The sequence below is a fragment of the Mustela erminea genome, chromosome 5, assembly GCF_009829155.1.
Source record: "Mustela erminea isolate mMusErm1 chromosome 5, mMusErm1.Pri, whole genome shotgun sequence".
NCBI lineage: Eukaryota > Metazoa > Chordata > Mammalia > Carnivora > Mustelidae > Mustela > Mustela erminea.
In genome coordinates, this window is record NC_045618.1 from 85,326,012 (window position 1) to 85,343,225 (window position 17,214).

The following is a 17,214-nucleotide window of genomic DNA, read 5'->3' on the forward strand; positions in this document are numbered from 1 at the left end:
TGTTAACTTTGTGGTTAATATTAGACTAGGAAATTTAAAATACAGAGGCAGCATAACAAAAGAGCAGTAGTTTAGATACAAGTTTAGCAGGAGTGTAGGTAGACAGTAGAATTGAATCCTGGTTGTGCCATTTACCAGCTGTGGAACTTTTAGAAGGTTTCTCGCCATCACTAAAACTAGTTTACTCAACTGTTTAAATAGGACTAATAGCGCCTACTTAATTGGGTTGTTGTCAATGAATTTGGGGGTTTTGAGTGCGTGTGTGTGTGTGTGTGTGTGTGTGTGTGTGTGTGTTTAAATCAGAAAATCTTCCTTGAGCGCTGATTTAAATATATATTACCTTCCTGGTCTAGAAATCTGTCTTTGATTTAGGTCAGTATGGAAGTATTTTAACAGAACCTACTTAAGAACTCATTTCATAGCCTGTGATCTTTTCCTGCCATTAGATTCAGATTTTTTATACATTTTTTTCGTAGCCTAGAGGATCATGGTTTTATTATTCCATATTCAATTTATTCCTAGGTTATCTTGGGCATATTTTTCTTTCCCTCACTCCCTCAAAGAAAGTAGAAATTTGGGAAAATAAGAAGTTTTGGAGAATTTAACAACTGATAATTATTATTGTTGTCAAAAAATTAGTTGAAATGAGAAACCTTGATACAATTATGATTATCATATCTATCAATTTTCTTGGGACACATCTTTGTAGAGAGAGACTAAAACCAATTTCGAGGAGCACCTTGGTGGTTCAGTTGTTTAAGCGTCTGCCTTCAGTTCAGGTCATGATCCTGGGGTCTTAGGATGGAGCCCCCACATTGGGCTCCTTTCTCAGCAGGGAGCCTGCTTCTCTCTCTTCCTGCCGCTCCCCCTGCTTGTGCTCTCTGTCAAATAAATAAGTTAAATCTAAAAAAAAAAATTAAATTAATTTCAATTTGTATTCTATTTATGTGCTTTTATATTTCAAGGTATTTAGTTATTTAGTTATTCAGTTAATGTACATAATACTCCTGTGAAACTCATGGTCCAAAAACATTACCTAACTTAATTGACAAGTGGGTAAACTACTAAGTGGTTGAGTTGCTTTAAGCATCTGGACAAGTCTAGGGAAGTGGACAGCTGCCAAACAATGCCTGTTTAATTAATATTGTGTCCCAGAATTGAGTTCCTCTGACAAGGAGAAATCTTTTACTGTGCTTGCATGACCCCACTGAAACTCGTTTTTTTGTTTTTGTTCTTTTCCTAGCTAGATTCTTCATTTATTTACATGATGAATGTTTGGAATTTTATGCCCCAGCCAAATCCTTCTCTTCAATGTTAATATCCTTGTTTACTCTGTGTGTGTGTGTCTGTGTCTGTGTCTGTGTGTGCGCACGCACGCGTGTTTCACCCTTGGCAGTTTCCTATCAAGTTATTGTCTTAGTTTTTGCCTCCCAGCATTCTTTTTTGGCCATATACTTAGTATCTAACTATTTCTTATACAGATAGTACATAAGACTGTATTCAGTAGGATCCTTGCTATTATCTTTTGAGTTAGTAATTATTTGCTGTAAGGACACATTGATTTTCTTAGGTATCTCCATAAATGTAATTTTAAAACACTCTTTAATTCTGGATTTATTTACTTCCTAACAAAGTGCTGAGCCCTCCCAGATACCTCTTGACTCCTTTCTTTTCCCTACATCCCTAGAGTCACTGGGCCACCATATGGCTTCTATAATTTTATTTTGACCCTATCAATATGTTGCTTAAAATCTTGTAATGACTCACCTTGACTCTGAACAAAATGTGATCTCCTTTGCTTGGGATACCATGCCCTTCCTGATCTGGCATCCATTCCCTTCATGATGCTCATGTAATCCTTCCTACCCTGGGCCCTAGTCATAATACCCACTATTCTCTGCCTCTGCACATGCTTTCCCCTTCACCAGGAACATCTTTCCTTACCCTGTATCTAAACTTAAGGCGTCATTCTTCTCCATCCTTAGAGTGTGAGTTCTTTCATGGTAGAGCCAAGTGAGGCTGGCAGAGGGCTAGATACACTGTGGACGCTTAACACATGCTTGTGTGATTAGTTCATGTAATTAATAGTCGCATGGCTGTGGAATTCACCATCAATAGAAAATACCTCATAATGACTACTAATAATGAAGTTGTCATGAAATTCTGGAGTGTTTAAGCTGTGGTATCCCAAAATAGGACCCGGTTAGGACCTTGAGGGTATCTGCTTTTAGTAAAGGGAATTGGAGGTTAGGTGAAGGAACACGGTGATCAAACTTGGAGAAGCTCTATGAAATTCAGTAATTTTAAAGGAACATTAGCAGAAAAAAATCTAAAATACAATTTTATTTTCTGTTTTCTACCAATTTAACTCTTTCACCAAATTTGTCATGTATTTTATCAGCTAACAAGCTAGATAATTTGGACATCTAATTTGGACATCTAATGTAATCTTAATGTTTTGAGTTGTCTGAGCACCAGTAAAGCCATATGAAAAAATATTTTTATTTTTCACAGATATTGGCTGCTAAAATACAAAAATGTCTTACTCCATTACTCTTCCTCCTAAGCCTTCTGAGATACACGTCACAGACACTGGAGGGGGAGAGAGGGAGGCTGAGGCTAAGGAATGACAAACTGTGAGCAGCATAAACTTCATACATGAGAAATTCTCCCCAAGAAACTAGCTTTTTTAGTGACAATAATTGTCTCTAGATGAATATATACACATTTAAAAGTTCAAGAATTCCACAAACAGAACATTAATACTAGTAGAAGAAGTTCTTCTCAATATCCTATAGTTCTAATATTTGCCTCAGGCATTTATTAAAAACTGTTAAATGTTTAAAGATTACACAGAATAATTTCCACTATTTCCTATTTCATACCTGTTTATACCTTTTTTCCACTCCTTCAACTAAAGACACATAGTTTATTTTAACATGTCTAAAATCATAGCTGTGACAACAGTAAATAATCATCAGGATGCCTGCCTGGCCCAGTTGGCAGAATATGTGACTTTTGATCTTGGGGTCATGAGTTTAAGGCCCATGTTGGATGTAGAGATTACAAAAAAACCCTACACAAATTAAAGAATTATCAATTTTTTATGTAACGTTTTGCACACATTTATGGAAATGACTGAAATCTGTGCTGTTGAGTATATTCCACTATGGATAACTGAATGCATACTTATTTTTGTTTTACAAATTAGGGGCTGAATGATATGAAACCAGATTTACAGATAGACTTGTCCCTTCCTTGTCCAGAGTACTGCTAGTGTTCTCTCTCCTTCTGTCCCGTCCAGGGCATTCCAGAATGGGAGTTCTGGCATTCACCCAGGGCCACAGCAGCCCATTATGCTTTAGAGATTCACGCTTCTGAGGAACATTCAAATAAACTAGGGCAACTGGGTATCAGAGTTTAGGAAATACAGTTTCTTAAGAATAGGTGCGCCATCAGACAAAATTCAATAAATGTTCTGCTTGTAATTATATGCCATATTATTAATAAACTTATTTTTTTCATGGATGATTACTATTTGTATCTTACATATATGCTACAGTTAATAGTTTGTTGTATTTGAAATTTAAGTGCCTAAATGTTATTACAATAAGCTAATACATTTAATTATGTATAAAACAATCATATGAATAACAGCTACAAGTATTTTAAGTATTGAAATATTCTCAAATATTTTCAATTAATTTTTCTCCACTTCTAGGAATCTCTTTAATTTCAGGAAGTCTGCACAGCCTCCTAGAAACATCCACCTGTTACTGAGATGCCAGAGTTGACAGTAACTTCCTAACTCTACTTTCTTGGGTGACTAGCATGGTAAAAATGTTTAATGGGTTAGCAGGAATAAGTAATGCCTGTGTGAATAAAAAATTATTGGAATTTGAGCATTTATCCTAATATTCAGTATTATACTAGATACTATAAATGAGGCTTATTAATAACAACAGTAAAAGTTCTAAACTTTTTAAAAAAGATTTCAAAAGATTTTGTCAGAGAGAGAGAGAGAACACACAAGCAGGGAGAGAGGCAGGCAGAGGGAGAAGCAGGCTCCCCACTGAGCAAGGAGCCCAATGCTGGACTGAATCCCAGAACCCTGGGATAATGACCTGAGTGGAAGGCAGACGTTTAACTGACTGAGCCATCCAGGTGTCCCAAGTTCCAAACTTTTTATTTTTAGCATTTTATTTAGTTATTGACCAATAACTTCTTTAAAACAAAACAAAAAACAATGGGGTGCCTGTGTGGCTTAGTTGGTTAAGTGTCCAAATCTTGATTTCAACTCAAGTCATGATCTTGGGGTTTTGAGATTGAGCCCTGTCAGCTCCATGCTGGGTATGCGGGCTGCTTAAGATTCTCTCTCTCCCTCTGCCCCTCCCTCGCACCCCCAGAAAAGTTTAAATTGACAACGTGGCAAGTTCTCATAAGCAGGTGATGACAAAAAGTATACTTGATAAATCCCTTTAAAAACAGAGCCTGGGTGGCTCAGTCGCTAAATGTCTGCCTTCAGCTCAGGTTGTGATGCCAGGGTCCTGACACAGAGCCCTGGCACCGAGCCCTGGTCGGGCTCCCTGCTCAGCAGAGTCCTGCTTCTCTCTCTCCCCTGGCCCGTTTCCTCTTGCTGTGTCTCTCTTTGTCAAATAAACGAATAAAATCTCTAAAAATAAGGGGTGCCTGGGTGGCTCAGTAGGTTAAAGCCTCTGCCTTTGGCTCAGATCATGATCCTGGGTCCTGGGATCAAGTCTTGCATCAGGCTCTCTGCTTGGTGGGGAGCCTGCTTCCCTCCTCTCTCTCTGCCTGCCTCTCTGCCTACCTATCTCTGTCAAATAAATAAATAAATAAAATCTTAAAAAAAAAAAAATCTTGTAAAACAAAACAAAACAAAAATTCCATAAACAGATTTCCAGGGGCTCAGTTGGTTGGGCCTTCACCTCTTTTCTTTTCTTTTTTTTTTAATATTGTATTTATTTGACAGAGAGATCACACATAGGCAGAGAGGCAGGCAGAGAGAAAGGAGGAAGCAGGCTCCCCGCTGAGCAGAGAGGCCAATGTGGAGGGCTCGATCCCAGGACCCCGGGATCATGACCTGAGCCGAAGGCAGAGGCCTTAACCCACTGAGCCACCCAGGTACCCCTGGCCTTTGCCTCTTGATTTCAGCTCAGGTCCTGATTTCAGGTTTGTGAGCTCAAACCCCATGTGGGGCTCTGCCCTCTGTGGGAGTCTACCTGAGATTCTCTCTCTCGCTTTGCCTCTACCTCTCTCCACTGCTCTCTAATTGAAAACAAAAAACAAAAAACAAAAAACCCCCAAAACATAGATTTCCAAAAAGTTCCACAATTCTGAAATGTAGATTAGTTTAAAAAGGTAATATAAATATAATATTAAATATGAGATTACTAGAACTAGTTAGGCGTTCTTTTGATGTTCCACTATATTCTTAAAAAAAACACAAAAAACAACAACTTTGCTTTTCCTGATTTCAAAAGAAATACATTCCTCACAGAAAAAAAATGGAAAATAAAGAAAAACACGGAAAAGGAAAAATCACCAGTAATTAATTGCTCCACCTAGATAAAATCTCTACTTACATTTTGGAGGCTATCTTTCTAGTTTTGGATTTTCCTAGCAACAGCAATTATTTTCTTATTTTGTCCTTGGGCTAGCCTCCTCACATAAAGTTGGGTACAAGGAATCTTACAGAACAGAGATCTAATAAATGGGATATAAAGTACCTACCTTCCCTTCTACCCTTTTCTTATGATGGAAACACCTTCTAATCTTTTTTGTCATATCTGGAATTGGTATACAAAGTCAGTGACTAAAGAAACATGTATTTGTTTTTAGCAAGATAAAAGAAACAGGAAAACCAAAAATATTCAGATAAATATTTTAATTAAATTATCACAGAAATCAAAGTTGTATATGGACACAACTATGTGTCTATACACAACTATGTGTGTGTATATATACCCATAAGACTATTTACAAATATGTAAACATACATATAAAGTCTAGAAAGGAATATATAGAAATATGTGTTAGAGTATCAGGGTGATGTTTCTTTTTTATTAATTTGTAATATACTCAACAAACCACTACATTGAGGTAGGACTATTCTGACGTTAGAGAATCTTATACAGATGAATTTGTTCGAGAGCTTCTCTGTCAATATGGTTTTCTGGGTATACATTGTAGTTCAGTGGTACCTCTTCAACCCAGGAAGATAACTGTATATTAATCTGGAAGGAAAAAAGATGATAAACATACATGAAAAATGCAGAATCATCCTGTTCTCTGGAACTTCAAGAAATCATGATGAACTAAGTCACTGAAGATGACAGAATTTTTTTTTTTTTTTTTTTACAATAAGGAGGACTAAGTTTACATGGTGTCACATGAACAATTCTTTGTTGTACTACATGGTAGGTCTGTGGATTCAGCATTTAATTTACTGTGATTTTGGAATTTGAAAGAATAAAGAAAATACAGAATAGAGTAATTGTTTTAACGTAACTAGTTTAATAATTATCATTAGGTTTAAACAATAAGACTAAAACAACAAAGAATACACAGAGAACAGAGCAAACTGTTCATACATACACAGTGATGGTGTTAAGGGGTCGCATGAGAGGGGCTACTCTCCCTCTAGAACCTTCATCAGGCCCTTCCCTTACATTGCCTGCTCTCTCCTTCGCAGGGAGCCTGCTTCCTCCTCTCTCTCTCTCTCTGCCTGCCTCTCTGCCTACTTGTGATCTCTGTCAAATAAATAAATTAAATCTTAAAAAAAAAAAAAAAAAGGAGTCAGCTCCTTAACTCACTGAGCCACCCAGGTGCCCCTTGGAGACCATATATTTTAAAAGACATATTTTTAAAAGCATGAGAAGTATGGTAGGATTATACCACACATGAGATGGATCTCTCCTGGACAACACTTAAGTGGAGGGGATGGGGAGATTAACATCTTTCTTTATATATCTCAAGATTATTTCCCTTGTTATTATAAATATGAATTACTTTTATAATTTGGATTGACAAAAATTTCTTAAGAAAGTGTTATTGATGGTTCAGTTTTTTTGTTTTTTTTTTTTAAGATTTTATTTATTTATCTGATAGAGACAGAGAGAACAAGAGAGGGAACATAAGCAGGGGGAGTGGGAAAGGGAGAAGCAGGCTTCCCTCCGAGCAGGGAGCCCAGTGCAGGCTTGATCCCAGGACCCTGGGATGGTGACCTGAGCCGAAGGCAGATGCTTAACTGACTGACCCACCCAGGAATTCCTGTTCCCTTTGTTATAAGGGGAAAGTTATGATGTGGGTGTTTTAAGCCTCTTGCAAACATTTAGTAGCATTTGTTAACCTAAAACTGTAAGACCCCAGTTGGAAAAACTGGTTGGAGTAGCAAAGGACTCTATCAAGATAGGAATTACAATTTCAGAGCTCTTGGGGCCAATGAACAAACCACAAACCAGTTCTTAGGCTCTAAGTTACTGCTCTTTCTTTCTTCAGACAGAACATCTCTAGGATATAGTAAGAGCTATCAGAAGAAAGTAGGGGAAAAGTTTCGACAATAAAAATGCTGGGATAGGGGGTCCTGGGTGTCTCAGTCACTTAAGCTTCTGCCTTCAGCTCAGGTCATGATCCCAGGGTCCTGGGATCGAGCCCTGCATCAGGCTCCCTGCTCAGTGGGGTCTGCTTCTTCCTCTCCCACTGCCCTCATGCCTCCCCCCATCACTCTCTCATGTGTGCAGTCTCTCTCTAATAAATAGATAAAATCTTAAAAGAAAAATTCTCGGAAAGAGGTTTACATACCTGAAGGCCTGACAGAGAATCTTCAAGACTTGGTACTGTTACTAATAATGATCCTTGTTTCCTTACATTATGGCTGATATGTTCCCAGGCTCTGCAACATATTAAAAATTAATATTTTATGTTTTACCAGACACTGAACACTTTTAAAAAATGAAGATCACAAGAGAAAGTACAGCACAGGCAATACCCAGAAATCCAGATGGGCAAAATGTTTGCCTGCAAGAAATAGGATTGTAGCAACATATTAGAAACTGACAAGTTCTTCAGTTTCTGAAGGGGATGTTGGCAAAATTGTGATGTTACAACACTGAAGAGATTTAACAAGATGAGGATTTGTGTTACTACGAGGTACTGTTAAGGCCAAAACTCAGTTTTCAGAACCAATACACAAGTCAAAGCTGGGTCAGCAGTTAAAACCCTTTAACTCTTTTGATTTCTTTTGGTTGAGAGAGAGAGAGAGAGAGCACACATGGTAGGGGAGAGAATCCCAAGCAGGCTCAAAGCCCAGAGCACAGACCAACGTGGAGTTTGATCTCATAACCCTGAGATCATGACCTGAGCTGAAACCAGGAGTCAGAAGCTTAACTGACTGAGCCACCCAGGTGCTCCTTAAACTCTTGATAGTGTGTCAAAACTGGTTCTGTGGAATGGAGAAGGGCTAAGAGGTAGAGATGGGGAAGAGTAGTGGAGAAAGGCGCCAGAAACCAGAAGCCAAGCAAAGACTAACAATAGAGCATGATATGTAGATTACATCTTTTAAAATAACACCAAGAGTGAAATTGTACTTTATTCCATTGTCCAAAAAAATTTTTTTTTGAAGATTTTATTTATTATGTATTTGACAGAGATCACAAGTAGGCAGAGAAGCAGGCAGAGAGAGGAGGAAGCAGGCTCCCTGCTCAGCAGAGAGCCCGATGCAGGGCTTGATCTCAGGACCCTGGGATCATGACCTGAGCCAAAGGCAGAGGCTTTAACCCACTGAGCCACCCAGGCACCCCTGGTTGTCAAAAAAATTTAATGGGAAGACTTTTGGGCAACATGGCAACGGCGGAGTTGAGTGGGACCAGCCAGGTTGAAAGCATGATGAAATGCCACGTGTGTTTACACGTACCACAGGACAGCACCTGCCCAGCTCTAATTCCGTGCAGACACGAGCTGGCTTTCTCTACGTGCGTGAGTGTTGAGAGTAACCCCTACTACTGGCGGGCAATGGGCAAGCAAAGCAGAGATGAGCAGCCCTTGCAACAGGCAGGTGAGCAGCGCATTTCTTTCCGTTACAGCAATGGTTATTAGGTTTAGTATTCTGGAGTTCATTAGGCAAAATGATAACAAATGTTCTTTTCCTCAGGCTAGATCTAAAATCATGCAGCAGTGCTTGATAATAGTCACTGTGCGTGGGCTAGAGCTATTGTTTTGATGTGGTTCCTTAAAAATAACGTATTTCAGAAGTTTATTTAATAAGAATGAAGAAGCTGACTAAATTGGCGTGGTTGGCCATGACTCTCCGAATAGCGCTTGCTGCTTCTGGCAAGCTGTCCTTCTGGCAGCTCTAGGTGCTTCACCTGCTCAGGAAACGCACTGAGGCACCTTTGAAACCAACAATTACTCAACAAATCGGGGGTGTTACTCTTCAATGGGATAGGACTTATTCGGAAGCCTGAGTCTTTCCTGAGTACACATGTCCTATTTTTAGGATATATTTCTGTTTTCTCTTATATACTAACTCCTATAGCAGTTCATTCTACTTGTCCCAGATTCTCATTAAGACAAATCCTTGGAGGCTATATGCGGTAGCATCATTCTTTTTCATTCAGTACAATACAGATTTAACGTATGTAAATGATAATGATTCCAATGTCAGAATGCTTTACTGGGTCTCCTAAACATTCTCCTCTATACTGTCATTCATGGCTATAACCTACCTATATTTCAAATTCATTGCACAGACTAATTTAGGAGAAATGACTGAACTAACACACGTGGCCAATACCTAGTCACTGAACAATGTAGAGCATGTGAATGAATGTACCAAGAAAGCTTTTAAAACAACCCAAACATTCAGTATTTCTGGTGCCAAGTTCACCAGGGGCTTTTATCATTCTTCAGCAGTCAAAATCGTTCTGTAATGAAACTCCAAAGCCTTTAAGGTGTTTTTCTCTTTTAACTTCTTACACAACATAAACCTGGTAATATTTCATTCTCCAAAAATTATGTAATGTTTTGGCTACTGGCCATTAACTTAAAAAGGTGAAAAGCTAATCATACTTTGTCCACTGGAAATTAAGCTTAAAGAGGGCTATGATTAAGACAACTTTGCTCATGTTGTGTTTTTGGTCTTCAGCCTGTGACCAAAAATTGTCACCTATTCTGGCTGAGCTTTGATTATGTGATTAGCTTTCTTTCTAACTAGTTTCTTATTTTTTAAGATTTAAAAAAAAAATTATTTATTTGACAGAGATCACAAGTAGGCAGAGAGGAAGCAGAGAGAGAGAGGGGGGAGTAGGCTCCCCGCTGAGCAGAGAGCCTGATGCAGAGCTCTATCCCAGGACTCTGGGATCATGACCTGAGTCGAAGGCAGAGGTTCTAACCCAGCGAGTCACCCAGGCACCCCTTGAACTAGTTTCTTTTTAAAATATTTAAGCTGTTAATTTCATGGTAACCTTAACCTACTAGTAATGGGTATGGCATGTGTGTGTGTATATGTGTGAGACAGAGAGTTGGGGGCAGGGGAGAACATAGAAGGTAAAAAGGTGGCAGGATAAAGAGGGTTTCGCCATTCAGGATTTCACTTTATATTAACTATTTATGGTCTATAATTATATGTCTTTTTATTTTTCTGCAGTATAAACCTTACTGATGCACTAGTCCAAACATTTGTGTAATTCCATTTCGTATGTATGGAAAGGGAGTTTTCCTTCAACTAGACATTATGTTTAAAAAAAAAAAAAAAAAAAGGGCGCCTGGGTGGCTCAGTGGGTTAAGCCGCTGCCTTCGGCTCAGGTCATGATCTCAGAGTCCTGGGATCGAGTCCCGCATCGGGCTCTCTGCTCAGCGGAGAGCCTGCTTCCCTCTCTCTCTCTGACTGCCTCTCCGTCTACTTGTGATTTCTCTCTGTCAAATTAATAAATAAAATCTTTAAAAAAAAAAAAAAAGTCAGGATTCCTAACTAGCTAGAAAATCAATGTCTCAGACTATGGACCACAGGAATTTTCTAATTAGAGGGACTGACTGGTCCTGAGCATCAAACTGTGGCAGAGAAGTAAAAAAAAAAAGATCACAGATATGCTAACTTTTCTATTCCCTGGAAAGAAATAGTTTTAGGAACTGAAGAGTTTTAGGAACCTACAATTACCGCCTTAAAAATAAAGTTTGACAGCTAATCACTATTTTGGCTAATAGTCTTATATCTTCTATCACTTATAGAAATTATTTCCCAAAATTTCGTGATAGGATAGCATATGACATGTTTTTTCAAAGAAACTAAAATGGAGACAGAAAAGAGTAAGTATAAATGCCTATCAGGAATGGTTATCTTATTGCATCCCTGATTGCTAAGCAAATGCTTGGGTCATGATATCATTTAATATGTACCCCCCATTAGATGTAATATTTTACAAAGTTAGACAAAGTTTATTTTTGTTTTATGCGTAATACATTTCCTTATTAACATAATCTTGTTGAGGTTGTTTTTAAAAAGTTAAATATGAAAATATTTCTACTTTACCAATCCCTTTTCTAAAAACAAAGATATTTAGTAATCTCTATACCCAATGTGGGACTTATACTCACGACCCCAAGATCAAGTCACATGCTTTACCAACTGAACCAGCCAGGCACCCCACTAATCCCTTTTCATACTTTGCTGAACATATTTTAACAGCCTTTTTGCTTGCATAAATAACATACCTGGCCTGTTCTGCCTCATCAAGAAAATATTCGAAGACATTATTCATGATAATAACATCAGCATTTTGCAGAAGTGAACCCTGGGTACAGATGTCCGCATGAAGCACCTAAAGAAGAGTAAGTTCACTTGAGAAAACAAAGATAACCACAGAAGATATAGTTATAGGTTCAACGACACGAAGCACTATGAGAAGTTAGCCATAATTACAATTGGAGAAAGAACAGTCTATTTAATAGTATCACCTGTGGGAAATACTTAGTATCTAATTAAAAACCATAAACTTGATCTCCCTGATATGAGGAAGTGGTGATGCAACATGGGGGCTTAAGTGGGTAGGAGAAGAATAAATGAAACAAGATGGGATTGGGAGGGAGACAAACCATAAGTGACTCTTAATCTCACAAAACAAACTGAGGGTTGCTGGGCGGAGGGGGTTTGGGAGAAGGGGTGGGATTATGGACATTGGGGAGGGTATGTGGTTTGGTGAGTGCTGTGAAGTGTGTAAACCTGGTGATTCACAGACCTGTACCCCTGGGGATAAAAATATATGTTTATAAAAATAAAAAAATAAATAAAAATTAAATAAACAAACAAACAAACAAAAAACCCATAAACTTGTGAAAATTTGTTTTAGATAGATTTATTTACATAGTCATATAATTACAGTATTTCGATCCCTAGTTCGGAGCTTTTTCCACTATGACTATATGATTAATTGTAAGAGACAAAGGCCCTAGATTCAAACTCCGGCTCTATCTTCAACTGAGTCTGTACACTTAGGCAGTCGGTGTCCTCATGAGTAAAATGGAATAGTATCTGTCCTGATTCACAGAATCCAATGGGATCATATCAAATCTATAAAAGTAATTTATATATTATAAAATGTTAACACAATATTTTTATTGGCTTTGTCTGACTTTTTGTCTAAAATTTACTTGATTCATTTATCCAAAGAAGCAAATGAAACAATTTACTTAAAAATTATATGCTTCAGGGGCACCTGGGTGGCTCAGTGGGTTAAGCCTCTGCCTTCGGCTCGGGTCATGATCCCGGGGTCCTAGGATCGAGCCCCGAGTCGGGCTCTCTGCTCAGCAGGGAGCCTGCTTCCCTTCCTCTCTCTCTGACTGCCTCTCTGTCTGCTTGTGGTCTCTCTCTATCAAATAAATAAATAAAAATCTTTAAAAAAAAAAAAAAAATTATATGCTTCACACCCAAAACAATAAAATACCTACGAATAAACTTAGCCAAAGAGGTGAAAGACCTGTACTCTCAAAAGTATAAAACACTGGGGCGCCTGGGTGGCTCAGTGGGTTAAAACCTCTGCCTTCGACTCCGGTCATGATCCCAGGGTCCTGGGATCCAGCCCCGCATCAGGCTCTCTGCTCAGCAGGGAGCCTGCTTCCTCCTCTCTCTCTCTCTCCCTGCCTCTCTGCCTACTTGTGATCTCTGTCTGTCAAATAAATAAATAAAATCTTTTAAAAAAAAGTATAAAACACTGATGAAAGAAACTGAAGATGACACAATGAAATGGAAAGACATCTCATGCTCATGGCCTGGAATAACAGATATTGTAACAAAGTCTACACTACCCAAACCAATGTACAGATTTAATGCAATCCCTATCAAAATACCAACTGCATTTTTCACAGAACTAGAAAAAGCCAATCCTAAAATTTGTATGGAACCATAGAAGATTCCAAATAGATGAAGTAATCTTAAAAAAGAGAAACAAAACCGGAGGCATCACAATTTCAGATTTCAATTTAGATTACAAAGCTGTAGTCATCAAAGCAGTATGGTACTGGCATAAAAACAGATCCACAGATCAATGGAATAGAACAGAAAACTAAAAAAAAAAAAAAAGCCCACAATTATACAGTCAATTAATCTTTGAGAAAAGAGGCAAGAATATGCAACAGGAAAAAGACAGTCTCTTTAACAAATGGCTCTGGGAAAACTGATCAGCCACAAGCAAAAGAATGAAACTGGACCACTTTCTCACAGGATGAATGGAAATAAACTCAAAAGGGAGTAAAGACCTAAATATGAGACCTGAAACCGTTAAAATCCTGGAAGAGATCACAGACAATAATTTCTCTTACATTGGCCACAACAACATCTTTCTAAATAGGTTCCCTGACGTAAGGGAAACAAAAGCAAAAGTAAACTACGGGGACTAAATAAAAATAAAAAGCTTCTGCACAGCAAAGGCAACAATCAACCCAACTAAAAGACATTCTCTCCTGAATGAGAGATGATATCTGCAAATGACCGATGTGATGAAGGGTTGGTATCCAAAATATATAAAGAACTTGCACATCTCAACACCAAAACCCCAAATAATCCAATTTAAAAATGGGCAGAAGACATGAACAGACATTCCTCCGAACAAGACACACAGTCAACAGACACATGAGAAGATGATCAACATCACTCATCATCAGGGAAATGCAAATCGAGACTACAATGAGGTATCATTTCACACCGGTGAGAATGGCTAAAAACAAAATCACAGGGAACAAGTGTTGATGGGGATGTAGAGAAAAAGGAACCCTCTTACACTGCTGGTGGGAATGCAAACTGGTGCAGCTGCTGTGGAACAGTATGGAGGTTCCTCAAAAAGCTAAAAAACAGAATGACTCTATATCCAGCAATTGCACTACTGGGTATTTATCCCCAAAATACAAAAAACACTAATTGAAAGGGAAACATGCACCCCGGTATTTACTGAAGCATTATTTACAATAGCCAAATTACGGAAGCAACCCAAGGGTCCTTCAACAAATGAATGAATATAGATGTGGTACCTCTATCTATCTATCTATCCATCCATCCATCCATCCATCCATCCAGGGATATTTAGCCATAAAAAAGAATGAAATCTTGCCATTTGCAATGACATGAATAGAGCTAGAGTGTATAATGCTAAGTGAAATAAACCAATCAGAGAAAGACAAACACCATATGATTTCATCCATATTTATTTATGAGTGGAATTTAAGAAACAAAACAAGCAAAGGAGAGAAATATAAAAAAAAAGTAAAGAGAGACAAACCAAGAAACAGACTCTTGGCTGGAGAGAACAAACTGATGGTTACCACAAGGGAGGTGGGTGGGGGAGTGGGTGAAACAGATGATGGGGATGAAAGAGTGCACTTATGATGAGCACCAGTAATGTGCAAAACTGCTGATTCACTGTATAGTACAACTGAAACATAACACTGTATGTCAACTACGTAGGAATTAACATAACAAACTTAATAACAAAAAATTGAAACTATATACCTCAAAAAAATTAACTTGACCACAATCAACAAGTCTTACAGAGCATAAGCAATGTAACAAGAGAAAACATCTATTTTCTCAAGTGCAAAACAAACCACTTTTATTTTAAAAGGAAGAGAAAAAGTTTATTTTGTATTAGAGGACTTTTTTGGTCTTACAAATAAACAGCATTTAGAATGTTGTGGGGTCTGATTCTTAACATATTTTATTCTCTTTTTTAAGTAGGAAAAATACTAAGATAATTTACATTAAGTGGGCCTCTAGTTTCTGAAACACACCTTTAACATGTTCCTGAACACACAGAAAACAATCACTTTATTAATAAACTTTCTAAACATGCTGCTGAGATATGAAATAGACATGCAAATTAACCTACTGATATACCAGTTTCCTCTTTTTCTTTCCCATCTCTGTTCACTCTCCCACACCCCACCCCACAGATATGGTAAAAAAAAGAATAAATTATTAAATTAAATTAAATTAATTATGGCAACCAAGAGAGGTCCCATGGAAACCCCCCAAAATGGCTCTGGGCAAACTGGAATGCTACTAATGCAAAGGCTGCATGGTAACCAAAATCAATTCAACCAATTTTTTTTTTTAATTTATTTATTTATTTGGCAGAGAGAGAGAGATATTACAAGCAGGGGGAACAGCAGAGGGAGAGGGAGAAGCAGGCTCTCCACTGAGCAGGGAGTCTGATGTGGGACTCGATCCCAGGACCCTGGGATCATGATCTGAGGTGAAGGCAGACACTTAACTGACTGAGCCACCCAGGTGCCCCTAACCAATTTCTAATGGGTACCTCCTAAATACAAGATACTCTGGAAGGTGACACACCATGAGGAATGAGATATAGTACCTACACTCAAATATGTTATATTCTAGTAATGGGATGAAACAGCTATGCTGGTAACTCTAAGTGACATCAAAGGAATAAGCGAGATATGAATAAAGAATAAACAAAATAATGAATAAAGAAAAGTAAAGAATTTAAGTCAATGGGTCTTTAATGTAAAGACAGCGCATAAGACACATGGCATGTACGCATACGCTTTCCTGAAACCTCATTATAACAACAGTATAGGGTTTTTAGAAAAGAAGTATATACCCACAAGGATGGGGGGAATGGGAAAGGAAATAACAGAGATAAAATTTTGTAAGTTAGGGAAAAAAGAGGAACTAATAAGGAATTTAGGAGACCAGAAAAATCTGATTTTTAAGCTAGACAGATAGAAAGCTAAGGCCCAGACTTGACTTATACTGCAGAATCTCAAAAAGGCTCACAATTGATGGCACCAGCTATTTCTGGGTGAAGGAGTAGGGAGAAATGCTAAAAATAAGGTAATTGGGTTGAAAGTCAGTTTTAGAAGTACCCAGACCCCCAGAAGACTTTCTTATACCACAGCAAAAGAATAGAGGTTTATTCTCTGGGAAGGATAAAACAAAGGTGTCTGGGTCAGGGGAAAGCAGGACTAGCTGAAAGAAAGGCTAAGGTCCTGAAAACAAGGGCAGTAAGGCAGACAGGATGTTGTAAATCCCTTACGTTTCACTTCTTCTCCTCTACCCCTCCGTCTGCAGGATGTTGTTGGCCACTCAGTAAGGAGCCTGGAAAGGTTTTCTCTGAGCAATCAGACCAGCCCAAGAGGAAAGATCTTAATATACTTCATCAGATACTCGCCAACTAATTAACCAGCCAAGCAAGATCACTCAACAGTGAAGCCCCCAAAGCTCAGAATCCCCACTTTAGTGCTGAGAACTTCAACCAGCTTTTTTGTTTCTCACTCTTAAGTCTGAATGGACAGCGAAGGATCTCTAGACTTCTGAGGAAAGTCCTATCAAAGAAGACCAAACAAGAACAAAAATAAAACAAAAAGCAGAGCCTGAGACTTAAGGCTACTTAGATTTCAAGATAAAAATAACCTGTATTTATATAAATTTATTTAAATTTAAAAATATGATAAATTTTAAAATAACCTAAAACAAACAAACAAACAAACCTTAGAATTCCTTTCCGTTGATCTTAGGGCCTCTCAAACACAACTGTCTTTACCATCCAGGAAGGAAACTGTAAAGGTTGCCAATGAAATGGTATACAAACAGCTTTCTGTCATTGGGTTACTAACAGCCACCAGAGCCAACAAAAGTATGTGGAGTGGGGACTCATCCGCGTATGCTCCATTGAAAAGCTAGGGGTAAAA

General features: G+C 38.2%; 1 protein-coding gene across 2 annotated transcripts in view; it reads right to left on the bottom strand.

Annotated features, from left to right (window-relative positions):
- Positions 1-5,890: 5,890 nt before the first annotated feature.
- LOC116591271 overlaps positions 5,891-17,214 on the bottom strand; it is a 35,664-nt gene continuing 24,340 nt past the window's right edge. For both annotated transcript variants that reach the window (XM_032344026.1, XM_032344027.1), the window contains exons 6-8: positions 11,728-11,834; positions 7,822-7,912; positions 5,891-6,254 (exon numbers count right to left, since the gene is read on the bottom strand). In XM_032344026.1, the coding sequence (XP_032199917.1) occupies positions 6,138-6,254; positions 7,822-7,912; positions 11,728-11,834 (315 nt within the window). In that variant the 3' untranslated portion in view covers positions 5,891-6,137. The remainder of the gene's footprint in view (positions 6,255-7,821; positions 7,913-11,727; positions 11,835-17,214) is intronic.